Consider the following 24,886-nt stretch of genomic DNA (forward strand, 5'->3'; position numbering starts at 1 on the left):
GCGGCTCAGTCGGTTAAGCATCTGCCTTCTGTCTGCCTCCAGCTCAGGTCATGATCCCAGAGTCCCTGAATCGAGTCCCGCATCGGGCTCTTTGCTCAGGAAGGAGCCTGCTTCTCCCTCTGTCTGCTGCTTCCCCTGCTTGTGCTCTCTCTCTAACAAATAAATAAATAAAATCTTAAAAAAAAAAAAAAGAATTTGCTTTTAAATTTTTTAAAATCTTGAATCCAGGGTAAACTTACTCTGATGCGTGAGCTCCGTATTTAACCTTAATTGTATTTGATCGTGGTCACTGGTTGAGCTAATGATGTATTGCATATTTTACTCTCCCACCGATCCCAGAGCCCCTTCATCATTGTAGTTACAGTGTCCTCGGCCTGTGCTCTGGTCCCTCATGATCCTTTTTTATTTTTTCTTTACGGTGAAACTGTCAGAAGGATGCGCGCCTAACGGTTCAGTATAGTCATCCCTGGGAGAAGGTGCAAGATACTTCTTTTCGTTTCTGTGCGTTTTGACTTAACTTCGATTTTTGTGTATTTTGTCTTAAATTTTTATCATCCCCGCCTTTATTTCGTTTTCATTCACATCTTTTAAAAATTGCTTGGCTGGGCAATTGATTGCAAGGGCTCATTTGGTTAAAACTTTTCATCTGTATTTCCGAATCTCTGTCTTCTTCCGCGGCTTTGAGGAGGCCCCTCACCGCCTGGCAGGAGAGGCCTCTGAGCTGGGGTTGGGAAGACGTGGGGGACTCGGGGTGATGTGGGAGCGTGGAGGGGGTGGCAGTGGGGTGACATGGGGCGGGGTGGGAGTGGGGTGATGTGGGCGCGCGGTGGGTTGGGAGTCAGGGTGAAGTCGGGGAGGGTTAGGGTGGGGTGGGAGTGGGGTGATACGGTGGCGGGGTGGGGTGATGTGGGGGCGAGGTGGGGTGGGAGTCGGGGTGAAATTGGGGAGGGGCAGAGTGGGGTGATGTGGGGGCGGGGCGGGGCCGGTCCGCGCAGGTCCCGCCCTGTCCATGGGCGGAGCCTCCCGCGGGGCTCGTGGAGCGCGCGGCCGGGCCGGCGTCGGGCTCAGTGCGCAGGCGCGCGTCTTTCCGCCGCGGGGCGTTCTGGGGGTCTCGGGCCTACCCCGGCGAGGGTGCAGTTGCGGTCGCGCGAGGGCGGGCGGTGGGCCGTGGAGGTTCGGGCTGTGGACCGCGCGGGCGGCCCGAGGCTGCAGCGCCGGGCCTGGGGAGAGGGGCGGCATACCCCCGCCCTCTCAGGCCGCCCCCCCCCGGCGGGGGCCGTGTCCACCCAAAATGGGGGCGCCTCTGGGACCCCCGAACGAACGCGCAGGAAGGGCCGCGTTTTGGGGGGAGGCCGCGCTTGCCGCGGGGTCTCCATCCTCGTAGGTGCTGAAGGGGCCCGACCGCGGCCCGGAGGACTGAGCGCCAGCTGCCACCGGCCGGGGGGTCGCCTAGGTAGGACTGGGACCGGGTGCCGCGCCTTGATTGCCGCACACCGGTCAGAGCCCGGCGCCGAGGCCCTACACCTGTGACCGAAATGTGTGTGCCCGGCTTGCCCGCGACGGTGTGAATCCCGGGGCTCCTTAGCGTTTCCCTGGGTGCGTGCACGACTGGGCGCGCGGGAGCCTCCCCGCAGAGTGCCGTCCCGCGGGGCGCGGGGCCCCCCCGCATCTGCGCTGTCCAGAGCTTGAGAGCTCTTCACCGCGGCCAGCCCGCCTTTGTCCTCGGCCCCTTGTTTGCAATCCCTGAGAGGGGCCGTGTGTTCTTCGGGAGGCGGGTCTAGGGCCCCTGATGAAGGTTCCAGCTGAAGGGAGTTTGTCCCTAGGCTCTCCTGGAACAAAGCAGCTCTACTGAGGCAAGAGAGGCCGAGCTTCAGGAACAGGAATCTCACCAGGAGGAACCCTCTGCAGAGCTTTAAAAGAGACAGAAGAAACGCAGAAAAAGAGCATACGGGGCCCGAGTCATTTCACCACGTTCAGAAGCTGTGAGTGAGAAGGGAGCTGGGGCCAAGTGGTGGCAGGGGACAGACTGTGTGAGAAATGTCACCTCGTTGGCTCTACAGCTAGGAAGCTTTTACTTTCAGCCCCTCCCCAAAGGGCACTCTTCCCTCCCTTAATTCTCCACTGATTCTTTCCAGAAGGTGGGCAGCTTTCTAATCGTGACCAGTCACCAGGTCAGGCATCTGGAGATGTGTTCTTGTGTCTTCCTGATCTGACAGGCTCAAGAGTAGTAGTTCAGGGAGGGTTTGCCAGGGTTTTCTGTTTTTGTCTCATTTGGCACAAGAGGGGACAAGAACCTGGAGGGGAAAATGACTTGTTTAGGATCAATAAGAAGCGAGTAGAAGCCAGAGTCCCTGAGTCGACACAATCATGTCAAAATAAATTTCCTCTTAAAAGATCCTTTTGAGAAACACCAATTGAATTAGAAGAAACAGTTTCTTGAAAGACTTATGTTTAGGTTACCTATCCCTTTTTCCAAACCTTTGAGGATTCGTGGATTCAAGGGGTGAATGTTATTGTTACTAAGTCAAATACACAAAATAGCCTTTAGGGTTTGTTTTCCCCTACAATATCAGGTTTTGTGTTTTGTTTTTAAAATTTATTATTTATTTTATTGTTTATTTGCCAGAAAGAGAGAGAGAGCCCGCGAGAGTGAGCGCACGTGCAAGCAGAGGGAGTGGCAGGCAGAGGAAGAAGCAGGCTCCCTGCTGAGCAAGGAGCCCGATGTGGGACTTGATCCTAGAACCCTGGGATCATGACCTTAGCCGAAGGCAGATGCTTAACTGACTGAGCCATCCAGGTGTCCCTGTTTTTAAAATTTATTTATTTAGGAAGAGACCGCTGGTGTGCCAGTGATGGGGGGAAGGGGTAGAGGGAGAGAAAGAGCAAAAACCCCAAGCAGGTTCCATGCTCAGCATAGAGCCTGTGGCGGGCTTGATCCCACGACCCTGAGATCACGACCCCAGCTAAACCCAAGAGTCGGTAGTTCAACCAACTGAGCCACTCAGGTGCCCTGCAAGATCGGTTTTAATGAAGACACTGTATTTCATATTTTGACACGCCAGTATTTGCTTAATAGTTCTGTTTTAAGGGGCGCCTGGGTGGCTCGGTTGGGCATCCGACTCTTGACTTCTGCTCAGGTCATGATCTTGGGGTCATGCACTCAGCACTGTGTCTGCTTGTCCCGCTCCCTCTGCTCCGCCCCCCTCCCCACACATGCACGTTGGCACACACAAACTCTGTCTCAAATAAAATCTTTAAAAAAAAATAGTTGTTTTAAACATTTCTGTGTTAGTGGGAGGGGGACATAGTTAAAGCAGTAAGAAACATTCCAGGTTTAAGGAGTCACAGAGGGACGGATGTTCCCTTCCCTCTCTTCTCCAGGATCAGAAGTTACCTGGCTGGTGCGTAGAAGTTTGTACAGGAACCGAGGTGCTGCAGGGCCAGCCAGACCTGATTACCCTGTTGCTCTTGCCTCCTCTTATAGGTATGCCTTCCCGGCTTTTGACATTCTACCAAGAACAACAGAAAATGAACAAGTCCCACGTGAGTTGGTTCTTTTATTTTTTCCCTATTTCATTTTCCAGCAGATTTTGTGGTTTTTATAAGCGTGTTCATATCTTAAAGTCGAAATAGATACAAAGCTACTTCTGGGTAAATGAAGAGTGAGTGGTACCTGTGTGGCCTGCAGCGGTGGCCGTGAGTCATGAGACCCCTCAGTCATCAAAGCTGAGCCACACGTTTGTCTTTGAGCTTCCTGATCTACGTGGGACTTTCAGTGACCGCAGAGAGGAACCAGCCAGTTACTCCTGGGACAGAAAGACTTAGTGACTCTGGAGTCTGGAAAAAAACGTCTTTGAAGTTCTTCAGGTAGTGAAGAACCTTATGGTGACCCCCTTGTTGCCTGTAATCGCTCTTCACTGGAGGTGGCGGTCAGAGGTCTGGTTTGATTAGGGACCAAAGTGCTGTTAGACTCTGAAGAGCTTTCTGAACATTCGCTCGGATCTCGGGACAAAACCCTGAGGCTCTCTGGAGGCACGAAAGAAACGGTTGGCTTGTTCTTAATTCCTTAAACAGTTGGACGGCAGGTTGTTCAAACTGGTCTTTGGCAAATGCTTATGCACTGTCCACTCACGTTTCTTTTATCTTGATAAAGTATATATAACAAAATTCACCATTTTAACCATTTAACCGTAAGTGTACAGTTCGGTGGCGTGAATTACATTCACAATGTTGTACAGCTGTCACCCCTACTTTCATAACTTTCTCGTCACCCCAGACAAATCTCTATAATCCTTTAGCCAGTAACTCCTGGTCCCCCCAGCCACTGGTAACCAGATCTACTGTCTGTCTCTCTGAATTTCCCTACCCTAGGTATTTTATATGGGTGGACTCACACAGTCTTTGTCCTCTTGTGCCTTCCTTCTTTCACTTATTATAACATTTTCAGGGTTCGTCTGTGTCGTAGCATAGATCAGAACTTCCTTCCTTTCAGTGTCTGAATAATCTGTTGTTGTACGGATGCATCACCTTTTGTTCATTCATGTGTTAATGGACACTTGGGATTGTTTCCATCTTTTGGTCGTTAAGAATAGTGCTGCTGTGAACACTGGGGTACAAATTTCTGCTTATCCTTTCCCATTTTAATCCACTCGATGCAACCTTGCTTCTTCCCCATTACTTACCTAAATATGTTCTGATAAAGCTTGGCAGTAATGTCTCTACAGTGGCCCCCATTGGATGTTTTCCAGACCTTACTTTACTAGAACGTTCGGCTGCCTGTGGCAGTTAACCCACTCTGACCTTCTAGAAAGGCCTCTGTCTCTGGTATTTTGTGACATCGTTCTTCTCGCTTTTTTCCTACTCTGATTTCTTTGTCTCCCTCATGGCATCTTCCTCCTGTTTTGCCCATTCTCATGGCTTATCCCCAAATTCCCATCCTTCGCTCATTCCTCCTGTTACTCTGCCGGTCCTTTCTATTTCATACCCTCTGTGGTGATAGTACCAAGTGTTATCATAGCCTGGGCTCTTCCCTCACGTCTTGTCCTTCTCTGTGCAGGTGGCTAGAGGCACCTTTGTTTTCCACGTTCCAAAGTTAAAGTAACCATTTACAGCCTCCCTGTCGCCCATCTAATCTTGTCCCTCCATCCGCTGTCAGATGATGGTCCATCTGCAGGACACAGTTAAAGGAAGCACTGGGAGGGGATTCATCCTAAAGCCTTCCCTCCCTCATCCTGTGTGCGTCGCAGTTTTCCTACTTTTAAGATGTCAACAATTCTTAAACCTGTTCTTCCTACTGCATTCCTTCTCCTCTTATCAGAGCTTAATTCTCTCTCCCCTGGACTGTTGGAATAGCTACTTGCTCCTTTCTCCCCCAGATTACGTCTGTCCTCCTAAGTAATTAATCGGAAATGCTATTCAGGGGCGCCTGGTGGCTTGGTTGGTTGAGCATCCAACTCTTGGTTTCAGCTCAGGTCATGATCTCATGGGTCCTGGGATCGAGCCCCATCTTGGGCTCAGTGCTCAGCGGGGAGTCTGCTTGAAGATTCTCTTCCTCTGGGGGCGCCTGGGCGGCTCAGTCGTTAAGCGTCTGCCTTCAGCTCAGGGGGTGATCCCGGCGTTCTGGGATCGAGCCCCGCATTGGGCTTCCCCGCTGGGAGCCTGCTTCTTCCTCTCCCTCCCCCACTCCCCCTGCTTGTGTTCCCTCTCTCGCTGGCTGTCTCTCTCTGTCAAATAAATAAAATCTTAAAAAAAAAGATTCTCTTCTTCTGCCCCTCACCCCTGTCGCACACGCATGCTCTCTCTGTGTCTAAAATAAATACATCCATCTTAATCTCAAATGCTGTTCAGATGATGCCATTGCGATGTGGAGAGCACTTGAGTACCTCGCAGCCACCTGTAGGGGCGAGGCTACGCTCCTTATGAAATTAAGGCTGTTGAGACTATGACCACTTCCTATTTCTCTGTTTTATTAAAACATTTTTAAAAATTGTAATACTCTTCACATTTTACCCAACTTTGGTTTATTGGTCATTTGTTCGATGTGCTGGACACTGGACCGTGTGCCACAGACTCCACTCAAAGCCATGTCGAGACCTGGTCCCTTTTTGATGGAATTTACAGTTTGGTGGAGAAAGTGACGTTTTACAAGCAAAGCTGTAATGTGATCCCAAACCTGACGTAGTTCCCTAACTGCCTGCCAGTGCATTTGTTGACGTTCCTGCTCTGTGGGCTGACTTTGACCCCTGCTCCAATTCCTTTTCTGAGTCTCTGAGCTAAACTGGGGGTATCTCAGCCAGGAAGCCCTTCTTCTCTTTCTTTGTCCCCTCTCTAGATTAATTGCTCTTCTCCTCTGTGTTCCCACAATACCCCGTGCTGTCCCTGTCACTGTACTTTGTCGCTTGTGTGGAAATTACTTGTTTGTGTCGATAGGGCATTAGCCCTTCCAAGTCTAGATGCGTATCGTGTCCATCTTTGTACTCTCACTTCCTCACCTTGTGCCTCACTCCTAGTAGGGGCTCGACACATATTTGTGGCTGACTAGACAAACGGTAGGCTTTGTCTTATTTGGGAACCAAACTCTACTCTTACTGGGCAAACCATCCTCCCTGAGCACCCAGCAGGGCCATCGGGAGAACCGGGGTCTCCTTTCCCTTCTCTGAGTGCTGTCTCAGGTCATGCAAGGTGGAGTTTTGTTGTTGTTCTCGCTTGAAGAGTTTATTTTTTCTTAGAACAACGTTAGGTTTACAGCAAAATGGAGTGGACGATGCAGAGATTTCGCATGTACCCCCGCCCCCCCCAGCCTTCCCCATTGTCCGCATCCCCCGCCAGAGGGGTACCTTTGTTGCAGCTGATGAACCCACACCGACACAGCAGAATCACTGCGTCCGAAGTTTACGTCAGGGTTCACTCTTGGCGTTCACTCTGTGGGCTTTTGACCCACGGATACGTGTATCCGCGGTTGCAGTATCATACAGAGTACAGTGACCCTCGAACAACACAGGGATTGGGGCACCAGTTCCTCGCTCGAGAGATTTACCTGTAACTTTTGACTCCCCCAAAACTTAACTACTAATAGCCTAGTACTAACTGGAAGCCTTACAGATAATACAAACAGCCAATTAACAGGTATTTTGTATGTTATATGTTATATGTATTATATACAGTATTCTTACAATATAAATAAGCTAAAGAAAAAATGTCACGAAGAAAATCATAAGGAAGAGAACAAATATATATGGTATTAATTTAAAAAATCTTGAGTGTAAGTGGACCCATGCAGTTTAAACCCATGTTGTCCAAGGGTCAGTGTGTTTTCACTGTGTTTAGAAATCCTCTGTGCTTTACCCACTCATCCCCCCCTTCTCCCTCCCCCTGGCAACCACGGATATTTTTATTTTCTTCATAGTTTTGCCTTTTCCAGAATGTCGCATAGTTGGGATCATATAGTATAACCTTTTTAGATAGGCTTTTTTTCACTTAGCTGACTGCATGTCTTTTCGTGGCTTGTTAGCTCATTCCGTTTCAGCGCTGAATGATGTTCCACTGTCTGGATGGACCGCAGTTTATTTACCCAGTCACCTACCGAAAGACATCTTGGTGGCTTCCAAGTATTGGCAATTGTGAGCAAAGCTGAAATAAACGTCCATGTGTAGGGTTTTGTGTGGACATAAGTTTTTCACTTTATTGAGTAAATACCAAGGGGTGTGATTGCTGGATGGTCCGGTAAGAGTTTGCTTCGTTTTGTAAGAAACCATCAAACTGGCTTGCGCACTGGCCGTACCGTTTTGCATCCCCCGGCGCTGAGTGACCGTTCCTGTTGCTTCGCGTCCTGACCAGAGGTTGGTGTGATCGGTGTTCTGGATTCAGGGCTTCGTCGTAAGTGTGGAGAGGTTTTTCATTTTAATTTGCGTCTCCCTAATGACATATAATGTGGAGCACCTTTTCATATGCTTATTTGATGTCTGTATATCTCCGGTGAGGTGTCCCTTAAGGTCTTGTGTTGTTTGTTTTCTCAGTGTTGAGGGTTTTTTTTTTTTTTTTTAAGTTTGTTTGTTTATTTTTAGTAATCTCTACACCATGAGATCAAGAGTCGCATGTTCTTTGGGGTGCCTGGGTAGCGCAGTCGTTAAAGCGTCTGCCTTCGGCTCAGGGCGTGATCCCGGCGTTCCGGGATCGAGTCCCACATCGGGCTCCTCCGTTGGGAGCCTGCTTCTTCCTCTCCCACTCCCCTGCTGTGTTCCCTCTCTCACTGGCTGTCTCTCTGTCATATAAATAAATAAAATCTTAAAAAAAAAAAAAAAAAAAAAAAGTCGCATGTTCTGACTGAGCCAGCCAGGCACCGCTCTTCCTGAGTTTTAAGAGTTCTTTGTATATTTTGGAAAACAGTCCTTTATCAGATATGTTTATTGCAAGTATTTTCTCTCAGTCTGTGGCTTACCTTTTCATTCTCTCAACAGTGTCTTTTCACAGGACACAAAGTTTCAATTTTAATGAAGTCCCACCTATCAATTCTTTCTTCTGTGGGTCGTGCCTTTGGAGTTGTATATAAAAGGTCATCGCCAAACCCGAAGTTACCTACATTTTCTTCTGTGTTGTCTTCTAGGAGTTTTATGGCTTTGTGTTTTACATTTAGGTCTGTGATCCAGTCTGAGTTTATTTTTGTGAAGGATGTAAGGTCTGTATCTAGATTCACTTTTTTTGCATGTGGGTTTCTAATTATTCCAGCACCATTTGTTGGCTGTCTTTGCTCCTTTGTCAAAGATCAGCTGACTGCATTTATGGGGGTTTATTTCTGGGATCTCTGTTTTGTTCCATTGATGTGCCTGTCTGTTCTTTCACCAATAGCACCTGCCTTGATTACTGTGGGCTTATGTAAGACTTGAAGTGAGGTGGTGTCAGTCCTCCGACTTTATTCCTTGCTTCTAATATTACATTGGTCACTGTGGGTCTTTTGTCTTTATATATAAACTTTAGAATCAGTTTGTTGACATCCACAAAATAACTTGGTGGGATTTTGATTAGGATTGATGGAAACTATAGATCAAGTTGGGAGGAACTGACATTTTGACAGTATTGAGTCTTCCTGTCCACAAACATGGAATAACTCTCCGTTTATTTCATTTTTTACTTCTTTCATCAGAGATTTATAATTTTCATCGTATATATTTTGTATGTATTTTGTTAGATTTATACCTAAGTATTTCATTTTTTCTGGGTGAAATGTACATGAAATTATATGGGTTTTTAAAAAAGATTTAATTTATTAAAATGAGCGAGAGAGAGAGAGCAAGCACAGGCAGGGGCAGAGGGAGAGGAAGAAGGAGAAGCAGACTCCCCTGCTGAGCAGGGAGCCCGATGCGGGAGTCAATCCCAGGACCCCGGGATCATGACCTGAGCCGAAGGCAGACGCTTAACTGTCTGAGCCCCCCCCGCCTCCGTGTGCCCCTTGCAATTATGTTTTTAATTTCAAATTCTACTTGGTCATTGCTGTTACATAGGAATACAATTGCTGTATATGAACCTTGTGCCCTGGAAACTTGCTATAATCACTTAATATCTTCAGGACTTTTTTTTGATTCTTTTGGATTTTCTACATGGACCATCATGTTATCTACAAAGACAGCTTGTTTCTTCCTTCCCAGTCAGTATAGCTTTTATTTCCATTTCTTGTATTCTTGCATTAATTAAGACTTTCAGGACGATGTTGAAAAAGAATGGTGAGAGGGGACATCTTTGCCTTGTTTCTGATGTTAGTGGTAAAACTTCTAGTTCTTCACCATTAAGTATGACATTAGCTGTAAGTTTTTGTAGATATTCTTTATCAAGCTGAGGACATTTCTCTGTATTCCTAATTTATTGAGTTTTTTTTACTTGTCAAATGTTTTTCCTGCATCTTACGGATATGATCTTGTGCTTTTCCTTCATTAGCTTGTTGATGTAACGGCTTATCTTAATTATTTAGAATGGTGACCCAGCCTTGCATATCTGGAAAAATCCTACTTGGTTGCGATGTATAATTCTTTCTACACATTGTTGCTTTCATTTTGCTAATATTTTGTTAAGGATTTTTGCTTCTGGGTTGATGAGAGATATTGGTCTGTAGTTTTCTTGGAATGTCTGTCTCATTTTGGTATTAGGGTAATGATGGCCACAGAGAATGAAATAGGAACTGTTCCCTCTGTTTCTATCTTCTAAAGGAGATTGCAGAGAAGTAGTATTTCTTCCATAAGTGCGTAGTAGGATTCACCAGTGAACCCATCTAAGCCTGGTGCTTTCTGTTTTGGAAGATTATTAATTATTGACTCAAGTTCTTTGATACAGACTTATTTAGATTGTGTGTTTCTTCTTGCATGTTTGACAGGTTGTGTCTCTGAACAGATTGGTTCCGTTCTAGGGTAACAAATTTGTGGACATAGAGTTATTCATCCCTAGGATCTGTAGTGATATGTTCCCTCTTTCATTTTACATATTAGTAATTTGTGTCCTCTCTCTCTTTTTCATAGAAAACCTAGCAGAGGTTTATCGATTTTTTAAAAAAATCTTTTCAAAGAATCAGCTTTTGGTTTCATTGAGATTTTTTTTTCCTGTTTATTTCCATTTTGCGATTTCTTTTGAAATTTCCATTTGATTTCTACACTGATTTTTATTATTTCTTTTCTTCTATTCACTTTTAGTTTGTTGTTCTTTTTCAGATTTCCTAAGGTGAAATCTTAGGTGATTGATTTTAGTTCTGTCTTCTCTAGCATATGCACTAAATGCTGTGCTCCACTGCTCTGGTTGCATTGCATACATTTTTCATAAATTGTGTTTTAATTTTCATTTAGTACAAACTATTTTAAATTTTCTTTTGAGATTTCTTCTTTCACCCATGAGTTATTTAGAAAGCGTATTGTTTAGGGGCGCCTGGGTGGCTTAGTCGTTAAGCGTCTGCCTTCGGCTCAGGGTGTGATCCCGGCGTTCTGGGATCGAGCCCCACATCAGGCTCCTCCGCTGGAAGCCGGCTTCTCCCTCTCCCCCTGCTTGTGTTCCCTGTCTTGCTGGCTGTCTCTCTCTCTGTCAAATAAATAAATAAAATCTTAAAAAAAAAAGTGTATTGTTTAATCTTCATGTATTTTGGAGTTTTTCAGTTCTCTTTCTGTTACTGATTTATAGTTTAATTCCACTGTGGTCTAAGAGCAGAACTTGTATGATTTCTGTCTTCTTTTAGTTTATTAAGGTGTGTTTTATGGCCCAGAATGTGGTCCATCTTGGCGAATGCTCCATGTGAACTTGAGAAGAATGTATTCTGCTTCTGTTGGACCAAGTAGTCTGTAGATTTCACTTCGATTCAGTCGATTGATGGTGTTGTTGAGGTCAACTCTGTCATTGATGGTCTGCCGACTGGATCTGTCCATTTCTGATAGAGTGATGTTGAAGTCTCCCAGCTGTAATAGTGGATTCGTTCTTTCTCCTTATAGTTCTATCAGTTTTTGTCTGACATATTTGACACTTTGTTTTTGGGCACATACTTGTTAAGGATTATTATTTCTTCTTGGAGAATTGACCCTTTTATCATTATGAAAGCCTCTCGTTATCCTTGATAGCTTTTCTTACTTTGAAGTCTGCTCTGTCTGAAAATAATATAGCCCCTCCTGCTTTCTTTTGGTCAGTGTTAGCATGGTATATCTCTCCAGCCATGTACATTTGATGGGGGTTCATTCTTTAATGTAACTTTTCCCCAGTTTTTCTTTATTGTGGCATATAAAATTTACCATTTTAATTATTTTTAAGTATACAGTTTAGTGGTATTAATACATTCATAATGTTGTACAACCATTACCACCATCCGTTCCCACAACTCTTTTAATCTTGTAAAACTGAAGCTCTGTGCCCATTGAACAATAACTTTCTATTCCTCCCTTCTTCTTGTCCCTAGCATCCACCATTCTATTCTCTGTCTCTATGATACGAGTAGCTCTCCTTTTGTGGCTGGCTTATTTCTCTTAGCGTGTAATGGCTTAAAGGTTCATCTATGTTGTAGCATGTGTTGGAATGTCCTTCCTGTTTCTGTGGCTGAGTAATACTCCATGTATATACCATGTTTGCTGGTCTGTTCCTCTGCTGATGAGCATTTGGGTTGCTTCCACATTTTAGCTATTGTGAATAAAGCTGCTATAAATACAGGTGTACAAATATGTCCAAGACCCTGCTTTCAGTTCTTTTGAGTATATATCCAGAAGTAGAATTACTGGCTCATACGGTAATTCTGTTTTTCACTTTTTTTTTTTTAATTAAAGATTTTTTTTTATTTATTCTACAGAGAGAGAGACAGCCAGCGAGAGAGGGAACACAAGCAGGGGGAGTGGGAGAGGAAGAAGCAGGCTCATAGCGGAGGAGCCTGATGTGGGGCTTGATCCCATAATGCCGGGATCACGCCCTGAGCCGAAGACAGACGCTTAACCGCTGTGCCACCCAGGCGCCCCTGTTTTTCACTTTTTGCAGAACTGCCATGCCTTGCCATGGCGCCTGTACCATTCCACATCCCCACCAGCATTGCCCAAGGAATCCAGTTTCTCCACATCCTCTCCAGCACATGTTGTGTGTGCGTGTGTGTGTATGTGTCTGTGTTAGAGGTGCCATCCTAATGGGTGTGAGGTGGTATCTCATTGTGTTTTAATTTGCATTTTCCTAATGATCAGTGATGTTGTGCATGTTTTCATGTGCTTATCAGCCATTTATGTATCTTTGGAAAAATGTCTGATCAAGTATTTTGCCCATTTTTGAATTGGATGTTTGTGGTTTTTGTGTTGTTGGGGTTTTTTTAGGAGTCCTCTATATATTCTGGGAATTAATGCCTTATCAGATATATGACTTAAAAATATTTTGTCCCATTCTGTGGGTTGCATTTTACTCTGTTGATAGTGTCTTTTGATGTACAAAATTCTTAATTTTCAGAAAATCCAATTTGTCTGTTTTTTTTCTTTTGTTGCCTATGCATCATATCCAAGAAATTATAGCCAGATCTAGTGTCATGAAGATTTTGCCTTATGTTTTTTTTTAAGAGTTTTAAAGTTTTAAATAGTACATTTAGGTCTTTGATCCACGCTAAGTTGATTTTTGTATGTGGTGTTAAATAGGAGTCCAGTTTCATTCTTTGCCTGTGGATGCCCAATATTCCTAGCGCCATTTATTGGAAAGACTGTTTTTTACCCATTGAATGGTCTTGGCATCCTTATAAAAAAATTATCTGGCCACATATATGAGGGTTTAATTCTGGGCTGTCTATTCCATTGGTCTGTGTGTCTATGTATACCCGTGCCACACTGTTTTGATTTCTATGGCTTTGTAGTGAGTTTTATAATCAGGGAGGGTGGGTGCTCCAGCTCTTCTTTTCCAAGATTGTTTTGGGTATTTGGGGTCCGTTTGAGATTCCATGTAAATTTTAAGATGAGTTTTTCAATGAGTTTTCCTATTTTCTACGTAAAAACATCACTGGGATTTTGGTAGGGATTGGATTGATTCTGTAGATTGCTTTGGGAGGTATTGACATCTTCACAATATTAAGTCCTCCAATCCATGAATGCAGGGTGTGTTCCCACCTAACTGTGTCCTTAATTTCTTTAAGCAGTGTTCTGTGGCTTTCCTCGTACAATCTTTCACCTCCTTTGTTAATTCTTAAGTATTCTATTCTTTTGATGCTGTTGTAAATGGGATCGTTTTTATAACTTCTTTTCAAATTGTTGTTAGTGTACAGAAATGCAGCTGCTTCCTGTGTGTTGATTTGTGTCCTTCCTGCTACTTTGCTGAATTCATTTATTAGCTCTAACAGTTTTTTTGTGGCCTTTTTAGGGTTTTCTACATATAAGATCATACCATTTGCAAATAAATATAATTTTACTTCTTCTTTTCCGATTTGAATGTTACTTTTCTTTCTTTTGTTTTCTTCCTTCCCCCCAACCCCCGCATAATTGCTCTGGCTAGAATTTCCGGGACTAGATTGAATAGAAGTGGCGCAAGGGGCATCCCTGTCTTACTCCTGATCTTAGAGGAAAAACTGTCTGCTTCCACCAGTGCGATGTATGCTGTGGGTTTTTCATGTATTTTATTATGTTGAGGTGGGTTCCTACTATTCCTAGCTTCTTGATTCTTTTTATCATGAAGAATGGGTGTTGGATTTTCTTGGATGCTTCTTCCACATCGGTTGAGATGATTATGTGTTTTTTCCTTCATTCTGTTAATGTATGGTATATTGTGTTGACTGATTTTCATATTCTGAACCACCCTCACGTTCCAGGAATAAACCACACTTGGTCACGGCGTGTAGTCCTTTGTGTATGCTGCTGAATTTGGTTTGCTAGTATTATTTTGAGGATTTTTGCGTTCATAAGGAATAACAGTCAGTAGGTCTCTTGCAATGTCTTTTTCTGGCTTTGGTATCAGGGTGATACTGGCCTCACAGAATGAGTTAGGAAGTGTTTGGTCCCCTTCAATGTTCTGGAAAAGTTTGAGAAGGATTGGTATTAGCTCCTCTTTAAATTGTTGGTAGAATGAAACAGTGAAGCAGTGAAGTCCACAGCTTGTATTCGTCAGGATAATGCTCATTACTGACCCAGTCTCCTTACTAGTGACAGTTCTATTCAGATCATCTGTTTTCCTCTTGAGTTAGTCTTTTTTTTTTTTTTTTAATATTTTAGTTATTTATTTGACAGAGAGACAGCCAGAGAGAGAGGGAATACAAGCAGGGGGAGTGGGAGAGGGAGAAGCAGGCTCCCAGCAGAGGAGCCCGATGTGGGGCTCGATCCCAGAACGCCGGGATCACGCCGTGAGCCGAAGGCAGACGCTTAACAACTAAGCCACCCAGGCACCCCCCTCTTGAGTTAGTTTTGACTGAGTTTTGTGTTTCTAGAATTTTGTCCATTTCCTCTTGCTTATCCAAACTGTTGGCATACGGTTTTTCAGAGTACCATTTCATAAACGTTTGTATTTCAGCAGAACTGGTGCAAATGTCCTTATTTTCATTTCTGATTTTAGTAATTTGAGTCTTCCTTTTTCCTAAGTCCATTCAGGTAAAAGTTTGTCTGCTCTGTTTATCTCTTCAAAAACCTGGCTTTTGTTTTCATTTTCTCTGTTGCTTTTCTGTTTTGTTTATTTCTGCTCTAATCTTATAATTTCCTTCCTTCAGCTAGGCTTGGGTTTTTCTTCTTTTTCTGGTTCCTTAAGTTGTAATGTTAGGTTGTGGCTTTGAAAGCTGTAACAGTGATTGCTTTCATGTCCTTGCTGGTACCTCATTATCTTCAGTGTCATACCCGCCGCCTGCCGAGGGCCTAGCATCCGCCAGCAGAAAGGAAACAATAGGTTGTCAACATTGAAGTTTTAGCCAGAAAAAAGCAAATTAAGCTTATCATTATTGTGTGGATTGGCAGGATGTATATATTATCTATTAAGAAATAAATAAATTGGAGGTGCTCAAACTTTATTCCTAGGGTGGGGGTGGACTATTTTGGAGACACTAAAGTACAGGAATAACCCCAGACTTGCTCTGTAATGTATCCTTGGACACCGTTGCAGATCTTTACCTTCTTACAGTCCTACACACTGTTCTGTCACACTTCTGGGTGCTTCTCATGGCTCCTCGGCCCTGCTTAGGTAATGGTGGCACATTAATGAAGATCTCCTGCTAAGTGAAGCCCAACCTGACAATACAAAATAGAACCATATTTTCTATCATTATTTAATACTCCTTATAAATGACTCTAGCACAGCTCTCATGATAACCTTATTACCAGTTAAGTGTTCGTAAATCTGATTTGTCTCCTTATTAAGACTTAAGCTCCTGGGGCACCAGGGTGGCTCAGTTAGTTGAGCGTCTGACTTTTGATTTCAGCTCAGGTTATGATCTCAGGGGCATGGGATTGAGCCCCCAGTCAGGCTCTGTGCTCAGCAGGGAGTCTGCTTCCCTTCCTTGTCCTCTGCCCCCACTCACATGCGTGTGTACATGCTCTCTCTCTCAAATCTTAAAAAAAAAAAAAAAAGATGACTTAGGCTCCTTAAAGGCAAGAAAAAGAACAGGATTGGTAGCTTACTATTCCTGGCGGGCTAGGACAGTTCAGAAACACAGTAGGACTGTTAGTTTTTTTTGTTTGAATTAATAAGTTAATATTGGGTTTTCTGGGTTTTCCCATCATATCACTTTATCCCACGAAGTAAAAATAAAAGAAGGTATCGAATAGGCAACATATATACTGTTTTACAGAAAACTCTTGAAGTAAATGTGTTAAGACTTGTTTCCCACATGTCTGTTTCATGTCACCCAGCACTGCTCTCTTTGGCTTGAACAGAAATGTCCTGGTCAGGGATCCGTGTCGTTCAGGGACGTGACTGTGGACTTTACCCGGGATGAGTGGCTACGACTGACGGGCACACAGAGGACGCTGTACCGGGACGTGATGCTGGAGAACTACAGCCACCTGGTCTCAGTGGGTGAGGGGTGTTCCCTGTGTCACGTCTCAGAGTGTATGTTTCCTTCCTTCCTTCATCGCTGCCAGAGTCTGTGGGCCCCTGAAGGAGTGTTTAGTGATACTGCATGTATATCTCATGATCTCATGGGTCAAAGATGTTCCCAATGGGCACAGAAAGGACGTTGTGTTCTTGCCTCCCTAATGAAAGGTGCAAATGGGCACCTTTATCATGTGGCTCCTGAAGCTGCACCTTCCTCGTCCTCCAGGGGCCTGATATCCAAGCAACTGTGACAAGTTCTACCCTGTATCCCACTCATAGGGTGTCACCTCAGCAAACCAGAGGTGATCTTCAGGCTGGAGCAAGGAGAAGAGCTGTGGCCATCAGAGGGCGGATTCCCAGACCAGTGTGATCAAGGTGAGTTAGTCATTGTGGAGGAAGGAAGAAGCCCACAGAAATCAGGTCTTAGATGGGTTGGTTTTGAGGTTGGTGTGTGTCTTTGTAATTCAATTTTGGGCCCAGACCTTCGGAAGTAGCTAAACAGTGAGCCAGCAGACCTCTGATCACCCGAATCACCCAGTCTGTCACTTGTAAATACCAGTGCTGCCCTTTTCTGCCCGATAGCCAGTATGGAACCCCTGCCTTCTTCGTTTCAGACCTTTGTCTTTAGTTTCTTAATCTGGTATTCATCTTCTTCCATTTTCATGGACTATTTCCTCTTAATCTGGTATTCATCTTCTTCCATTTTCATGGACTATTTCCTCTTTATTTTTCCCTCAGGCATTCATTCATTCATTCATTCATTGTTCTGCAGATAGTCCTACTACTTGTGCTCTTGGTGTTGGAGATACACTGGTGAGCATAACAGTGTTGCTGAGCTCTTAGAACTTACAGGCTAGCAGGAGAAGATAGATGTAAACGAAAAAATCTACTTATCAAGTGGTGACAAGACCCATGGAGAGAACACAGGCTAAAAGGAGATAGAGAGTGGGTGTGCTCTTTTAAAAGGTGGTCAGAGGATGCCTTTTTGATGAGGTCCACATTACAGCAGGTAGCAGGAGGATCCTGGGGCTTCCAGGCAGAAGGAACAGCTGGGCCATGCTCTTGCGGCAGGTGTTTGTTGGAAGTGCTCTGGGAATCGCAGGGGGCTATTGTGGCCGCAGGGTTGCATCCGCAAGGGACATTGGTAGGGGTGACTTCAGAGAGGTAGCCAGAGCCCAGATGACGTCTTACAGGACAAGGTAAGGGCTTTGATTCTGCTTTAGGTGAGATGGACAACTATTAATGGATTTCCACAAAAGAATGTTTTAAAATAATTTCTGTGGCTACTGTCCAAAGAAAATCAGAGATGGGCGTGAGGGTCTTTGACAAAAGTAGAAGCAGAGACAGTGTGCAGGGCTGGCTCCCCCAGAGTACTGCCAGAGTTGCCCACTGATGTGGCAGATTCTAATTTACAGCTCACCCGGACAGTCTGAGTGCCATGGAGGGAGGTGGCATGGAGGTGAACAAAGTCAGGTTATTTATAGGATTTGAGGGCATGGTTTCAGGTATATTTTTAACACAGAAGTTTGATAACCATTGAGTAAGGACCATAATAGTTTAGGATGTGTGGACACAACAAGAATTGAAGAGTCCTGGAGAATAAGTTTATTATTTATTGGAAAGTTGAACAGTTTGTTTAAAAAGTTTTGGGGAAGGTTCTGAACTGAACAGTAAAATTACTTGCAACTTTTAGCTTCCCAGGTGAGTTTCCTGGAGTAGTAAAGTCCTGTTACGAAGACACAATACTAGTCAAGTTAACATAGATAGTGGGCTGCGTGGGTGTGGACGGTTTCAGCTCTCAGCGGAGCAGACATGCTTGCAGTGGTTCAGATGAGAAGTGATGGGGGCTTCGAGTTCCAAGCTGGTGCAGGTGAGGAGGTGGGGCTGTAGGTGTAGGGAGGAGGATTTGCCACTAAGTCGGGTGTGGCCTGTGAGAGGAGGAGGCGGCAAGGGTTTCGTCGGAGCAACATAATGGGGGTGGGAGGTGTTTACTGACATGGGAGATTGGGGAGGAGAGGTTTGGGGGAAGTTTAAAAATTAACATCTAATAATTCTAAAATCTGAAGTCCTTTATATTTTAATTCTATTCTGATAGCAAGTCCGTGCTTTATTTCTAGGCTTGTTAAATCAGTCCTTAAAAGCAGTCTTCTGCTGTATTACATTTCACCATTTCTTGACTGAAGTTCATTTGCTAGTAGGTTCTTTAAGATTTCATGAGAACAGTACTTCCCTGCATTTTTGCATATTCAGACTTCCTGGTGTTATTTCAACTGAGTACCGTTTTGTCTACATGTGACATTATTGGGATTTACTTTTAGTCTTTAAGGATTTTGAACTTCTTTCTCCACTGCTTTTAGCACTGAATTCTATTACGGTTGTCTGAAATCAGCTTGATTTTTTTTTCCTCCTCTTAAAAATGACTTCCTTCGAGTTCTGGGGCTGTGACGCACAGCAGGTGAGAGCTGTGGCTCGTAGAGGCTGAGCATCTAACCACGCACGGCTCACTGGCTTAACTAAGCGCGGTGCTAGGTGTTTCCACTATCTTGGTCTTTGGTCATCAGGAAACGTGTTAACATTTTTGAAGTACACTTAATTTTTCTTATTTATGACCTTACAGACAGAAGCCGGGAAAACCAAGACAAACATTTGTGGCGAGTTTCACTCATCAACAAAAGATCACTGACTAAGAAGAACGATCATGTTTTCAGAGAAACACCCTGTCAGGATGACTCATGTGGAAAGAGTTTGAAAAATGTTTCAGAATCAATTATTAGTGATAAAAATCATTCAAGTAAGAACTCTGATGAAATTAATGTATGTGGGAAGTTGCTCTCTGATAATAACCAAGGAAATACTCATGCTGGAAAGAAATCTGACAAACATAACCAAGCTGGGAAATCCCCAAGTCATATTGAGGACCATACTGAGCAACAGAAAAGTCAAACTTTGGGACCACTTTTTGAAGATAATGAATGTGGAGAAACCTTCCTTAATAAGGCAGCCATCATGACACCTATGAGCGTTCAAACAGAAGAGAAATCGTGTGGCTATAAGGAACAGGGGGGAAATACCAGTGATGAGTCAGCTCTCGAAGTCCTTCAGGAAACTCATGCAAGGAAGAATCACTGTGAGGTCAATGAGAGCCTGAAGTCAACCCTCTTAAAGCATCAGAGAGTTAACGTGGAATCTAATGAAAGTGAGAATAATTTCAGCAAGAAGTCCCATGTCACTCAACCTCCTGAAACTCACACAGGAGAGAGAACCTTTGAATGTAGTCACTGCAGGAAATCTTTTTACCAAGAGTCCCTCCTGACTCAGCATCAGAAGACACACACAAGAGAGAAACCCTGTGGAAGTAATAAATCTGGAAAAACCCTTCAGAAATCACAACTCACGGACCCTCTGAGATCTCACGCAGGAGAGAAACCCAGTGAATGCGATAAAGCCCCTGTGCTGTCAGCCCTTACTGATCAGCAGAGAACACGGACAGAAGGGAGGCTTTATGCGTGTAACGAGTGCCAGAAGTCTTTTCGTTATAGCTCAGCCCTCAAAGTCCATCAGAGAATTCACACAGGAGAGAAGCCCTATCAATGCACCGAGTGTGGGAAATCCTTCTATGCAAAATCAAACTTCAATCATCATCAGAGGACTCACACAGGGGAGAAACCGTATGAATGTAAGGAATGTGGGAAATCCTTCTGTGTGAAATCAAACTTAACTAAGCATCAGAAAACACACACAGGGGAGAAACCTTTCAAATGTAACGAGTGTGGGAAAACTTTCTTACAGAAGTCACAGTTTGCTGACCATCAGAGAACACACACAGGGGAGAGACCCTACGTATGTAATGAGTGTGGGAAGTCCTTCTACTATAAGTCAGCCCTGCACGTACATCAGGGGAAGCATACAGAAGAGAAACCCTATAAATGTACTGATTGTGGGAAATCCTTCTGCTATAAATCAGCCCTAATTATTCATCAGGTGTCTCACACAGGGAAGAAACCCTATGACTGTAATGAATGCGGGAAAACCTTCTGTGTGAAGTCAAACCTCACAAAACATCAGAAAATTCACACGGGTTTGAAACCTTATGAATGTAATGAGTGTGGCAAAGCCTTCTCTATGAATTCGATCCTAATAGTACATCAGAGAACCCACACGGGGGAGAAACCCTATGGATGCAATGAGTGTGAGAAGTCCTTCTATAAAAAATCAGCCCTTACTAAACACCAGAAAACTCACACAGGGGAGAAACCACATGAGTGTAACGAATGTGGGAAGGCCTTCCGTATGAAATCCACCCTGATCATACACCAGAGAACTCACACTGGAGAGAAACCCTTTAAATGTAATGAATGCGAAAAGTCATTCTACGTGAAGTCACTTCTTAATATTCATCAGAGAAATCACACGGGAAAGAAAACTCATGTATGTAGTGAATGTGGGAAAGCCTTTTCTATGAAGTCCAATCTCACTGATCATCAGAGGACACATTCAGAAGAGAAACCCTACGAATGTAGTGAATGTCAGAAGACCTTTCGCCATAAGTCAACTTTAACGGTACACCAGAGAACTCACACAGGGGAGAAACCCTATAAATGTAACGAATGTGGGAAATCCTTCTATATGAAGTCAGCCCTCAGTCAACACCAGAGAATACACACAGGGGAAAAACCTTATGAATGTAAAGAATGTGGGAAAACCTTCTTCCAGAAGTCACACCTCACTAAACATCAGCGCACACACACAGGGGAGAAACCGTATGAATGTAAGGAATGTAAAAAAACCTTCTTCCAGAAGTCACACCTCATTGAACACCAGAGAACACACACTGGGGAGAAGCCCCATGAATGTAACAAATGCGGGAAATCTTTCTGTTATAAGTCAGCCTTAACCATACATCAGAGAACTCACACAGAAGAGAAACCATATAAATGCAATGAATGTGAGAAATCTTTCTGTATGAAATCACACCTCACTGTACATCAGAGAACTCACACAGGGAAGAACCCCTTTGAATGTAAGGAATGCGGGAAGACTTTTTATGTGAAATCGAACCTCATTAATCATCAGAGGACTCACACAGGGGAGAAGCCCTATGAGTGTAAGCGATGTGGGAAATCCTTCTGTATGAAGTCGACCCTCACGGTTCATCAGCGCACACACACGGGGGAGAAGCCCTATGGATGTAACGAATGTGGGAAGTCCTTCTGCAAGAAGTCGACGCTCATGAAACATCAGGTGATTCACACAGGAGAGATACCCTAAGGTGCAGCAAACGTGGCAACCCCTCCTGTGTGAAGTCGAGTTTCATCAACACCAGGAGAACCTGTGGGAGAAGCCTTAGGACCGTAGTAATGTGGAGAGCTCCACTTGCGGAGATTCAGTCTTTAACTGGCATCAGAAGACACACATGGGGTGGAGGTTGGTGGGCTCTCTCGGGAATGGATATTGGGAAGGTTTCTGTGTCATACCTTAGTAAATAGCCGAGAGAACTCACATGGAGAGAGCCCTGCAATCGGCCTGTATATTAGTGTCCACCTGTGAATCTAATAGATGTCTCAGAGCAATCCGTCACAGGGCTCACATCACGGAGAATGCCACAGAAGTATAAAGGCATTTACAGATCATCAGGTAACTGATGTTGGAGTGGAAGTTATAGCAGTGTTTTACATGCATGAAAGCTTTTGAGGAAAAAAAGTCAAACTCTGTATAAGAAAGGAATCAATCTCAAGGGGAAGTCTATCAATTTGGGAAATGTGGATACGTTTTCTCTAGAAATGACGTAACACTAGAAGTCATGATTTGCATGGGGCACGAGATTTCGAAGATGTGGCCTAAGATGCATCTGACGCTAATGGTGCTCACTGTGGGGTTCCGAGGCCTTTGGAAGAACACGGCGGTGGTGGCTGCTCAGAGCGCCTGGGTAATCGAGGCTTTGGTATGTTGTACGCAGCATACACACATTGTGTGTGTTTGGTTTATGTAGTGGGTGTTGAAATAGGGGGCAGTAGGAAGTATCTCCCTATGGCTTAATAATTACCATGACAGATGTCTTACACTAAATGCCCCCAGTGTTTTTATGTTTGTAGTACAGTGTGCATTATAAGGGTCACGTTTGACAAATTCGAAATACTATACCCTAACATACTGTTAAGTGAGGAACGGCAAGTACACCCCACCATATAGCATGCTACCTTCTATGGAAGAGTTGAGAGGAAGTAAGATACACACACAATTGCTTATTTTTGCAAAGAGAAATACTAGAAGGATAAACTACAAACTAATATAAAAATGAATTCCTGTGGAGGCAGGAGTGAACAGCATTGAGTCAGGGATAGAGCAAGGTTTCTTTGGTTATAACTTTCTATGACATTTTGACTTTCAAACAAATGTAAATTATTTATATATTCAAAAATAGAAAATAAAAGCATCCTGAAATTGAAAACGGAGAAATCAACTTTATAGTAAATTGGTAACCACACAGAGAAAATCATTCTTACAGGAAACAAGTGAACACAGAATTATGACTACATGTCCTTAATGGGATATTTAAGGACAATGATCTGCAAAAACTTACGAACACCACTCATTAATTTTTTGTTATTAATACGGGTGTTACTTTGGATCTAGCTTGTGTATACTGTAAGATAAGGCAAAAAGAAACTGTTAAAGTTACTAGGAACCAAACTTCCCAGTGTAAGAGAAGAGATGACCATAAAAATGAAAGAATTTCTGTAAAACTCTCCATAATAAGAAATATGAACTAAAGTATCAGTCATTGTTTTGAAAAAGGTGTATCTCTTAGCTCTGTCCGCAGAGGGACTGGAAGCAGGGGCAGCCCCCACAGATGAGCAGACTTGGTGCCAGCACTTCCCTGTCGAGGAACCAGGAGCGACAGCTGGTTCTAAGTCCGGGACCTGGAGTGTCCAGGGTGAGGCCGGGACCTCTTGTGTCAAAAAGCAAGGAGGTACTCGGAGATTATGGGGATGTGTCAGCAGTCCCAGAAGCTACCTTGCAGGGTTTCTCCCTGGCCAAATCTGAGGTGCTTTGACGGTCAAACAGAACGACGTAACTGACTCTACAACATTTGGATAAACAGAAATCTGTGTCCACATCAATACAGAAAAAGAGAAAGGGGCTGGAGCTTATTTCCACCGTTGTAGGTGAATCTTACGAAAACTCCTTACTCTGTCATTCGAACGAAAGCTTTTCACCCTGCCCTTTCAGTAAGACCCGTTGTGGGAAGGCTACTCTAGAAAAGTGTCAGCTAATGAACGTAGAAGGAATGATAGGATTTGAAAAATCGCTAATTTGCAACCCCTAGGGCATCTAGGCAAAGACTGTGGATGCCAGGATCAGTAGGAGCGAAGGAAACGTGTTTGTGCGGGGCCAGCCTCCCTCAGATACCTTCCTCACCAGCCCCGGGAAAGGTATGTCTTTACACTGGGATGGTTTACTGCCCCCCCTTCTCCAGTGATAAAATGCAGCACCATCAGCAGTGGTGACATCGTGTGGCTCTTGCTGAGGGGCAGCGAGAGGTCTGTGCGTCGCACTGTGGTGTGCTGTTGCTAGAGTACGTCATAGGAGCTTAATCAAGTGTGTAGTTGACAGAAAATACGAGAGCGAGCAAGCAGCTTCAGTGGAGGAAACAAATCTAGAATGTGGGGGCATCACCAAGACAACTGGCCCGGTCTCGTCAAAAGTCAGTGTGATTTTAAAAAGAGAAAAGGCCAGGGGCCTCTTTCAATACGGAGAGGGTACTGAGACCTAATCAGACGCAGTGCACAATCCCCGATTGGGTCCCCAAACTGTCCAGCTCAGAGACCTCCACGTAGGTACTTTGGAGGCATCTGGAGCAATGTAAATGTGGACTGGCCCTGGGTAGTACTAGGGAACTGGAGTGATTTTCTTCAGCGTGGTTACGAATGTGAGTTTCTAGGAGACCATGTAGAACAGAGGTGAGCTGTCACGGCTGTGACGTGGTTCAGGACAACGTGTGCGTAATTAGAGGAAGCAGAAAATAGGGGGAACAATCGAGGCCTTGAGCACAGTGCTCAACACATGGTGTTCACTCTCTTTCTTAACAGAGTTCTGACAAATGGTAAACGTTTTTGAAAATCACCTCACCCCTTACCTGTTCTGGTTTTTGGCACATATAGTGATGCCTGTTGTTACTGATTGAGTCAATAAAGAAGCCAAACGATGCCTTAAAAAAGTGTCTGTCTTGGGTTTGGCTGGTTTAATGAACACACATTCATCGAGTGTGCAGAGGCAGGGGTGCGGCGGTTGGCGAGGAGTGGTGCTTGTCACGCTGAAGACAGAGCTGTGTATAGAAAACACCCTTCTTCCCAGTCCTGGTGGGATTCGGAGGACTGCCCTGACCCTTGCTCCCGGCTTCAGACAGCTT

At 44.3% G+C, this 24,886-nt stretch overlaps 1 protein-coding gene across 2 annotated transcripts; it reads left to right on the forward strand.

The window, feature by feature from the left end:
* Positions 1-1,102: 1,102 nt before the first annotated feature.
* LOC113267950 (zinc finger protein 260-like) lies at positions 1,103-24,694 on the forward strand. Of its 2 annotated transcripts, XM_044390192.3 has the most exons (6): positions 1,103-1,453; positions 1,824-1,982; positions 3,485-3,543; positions 16,293-16,458; positions 16,756-16,851; positions 19,094-24,694. In XM_044390192.3, the coding sequence occupies exons 3-6, from the start codon at positions 3,487-3,489 to the stop codon at positions 21,742-21,744; spliced, it is 2,970 nt and encodes a 989-aa protein (XP_044246127.1). In that variant the 5' UTR covers positions 1,103-1,453; positions 1,824-1,982; positions 3,485-3,486; the 3' UTR covers positions 21,745-24,694. The 2 variants fall into 2 exon arrangements, with proteins under 2 accessions (XP_044246127.1, XP_048080747.1); XM_048224790.2 differs by lacking the exons at positions 1,103-1,453; positions 1,824-1,982; positions 3,485-3,543 and having other exon boundaries at positions 16,369-16,454.
* The last annotated feature ends 192 nt before the right edge of the window (positions 24,695-24,886 follow it).

This window comes from Ursus arctos, unplaced genomic scaffold (genome assembly GCF_023065955.2).
Source record: "Ursus arctos isolate Adak ecotype North America unplaced genomic scaffold, UrsArc2.0 scaffold_2, whole genome shotgun sequence".
NCBI lineage: Eukaryota > Metazoa > Chordata > Mammalia > Carnivora > Ursidae > Ursus > Ursus arctos.

What these genes read in the sequence shown, in the direction of transcription:
- LOC113267950 (XM_044390192.3), top strand. Translation starts at nt 3,487, where the DNA reads ATGCCTTCCCGGCTTTTGACATTCTACCAAGAACAACAGAAAATGAAC. An exon ending in CAGCCACCTGGTCTCAGTGG is followed by an intron (nt 16,459 to 16,755) that starts GTGAGGGGTGTT and finishes TCCCACTCATAG; the next exon opens with GGTGTCACCTCAGCAAACCA. An exon ending in CCCAGACCAGTGTGATCAAG is followed by an intron (nt 16,852 to 19,093) that starts GTGAGTTAGTCA and finishes ATGACCTTACAG; the next exon opens with ACAGAAGCCGGGAAAACCAA.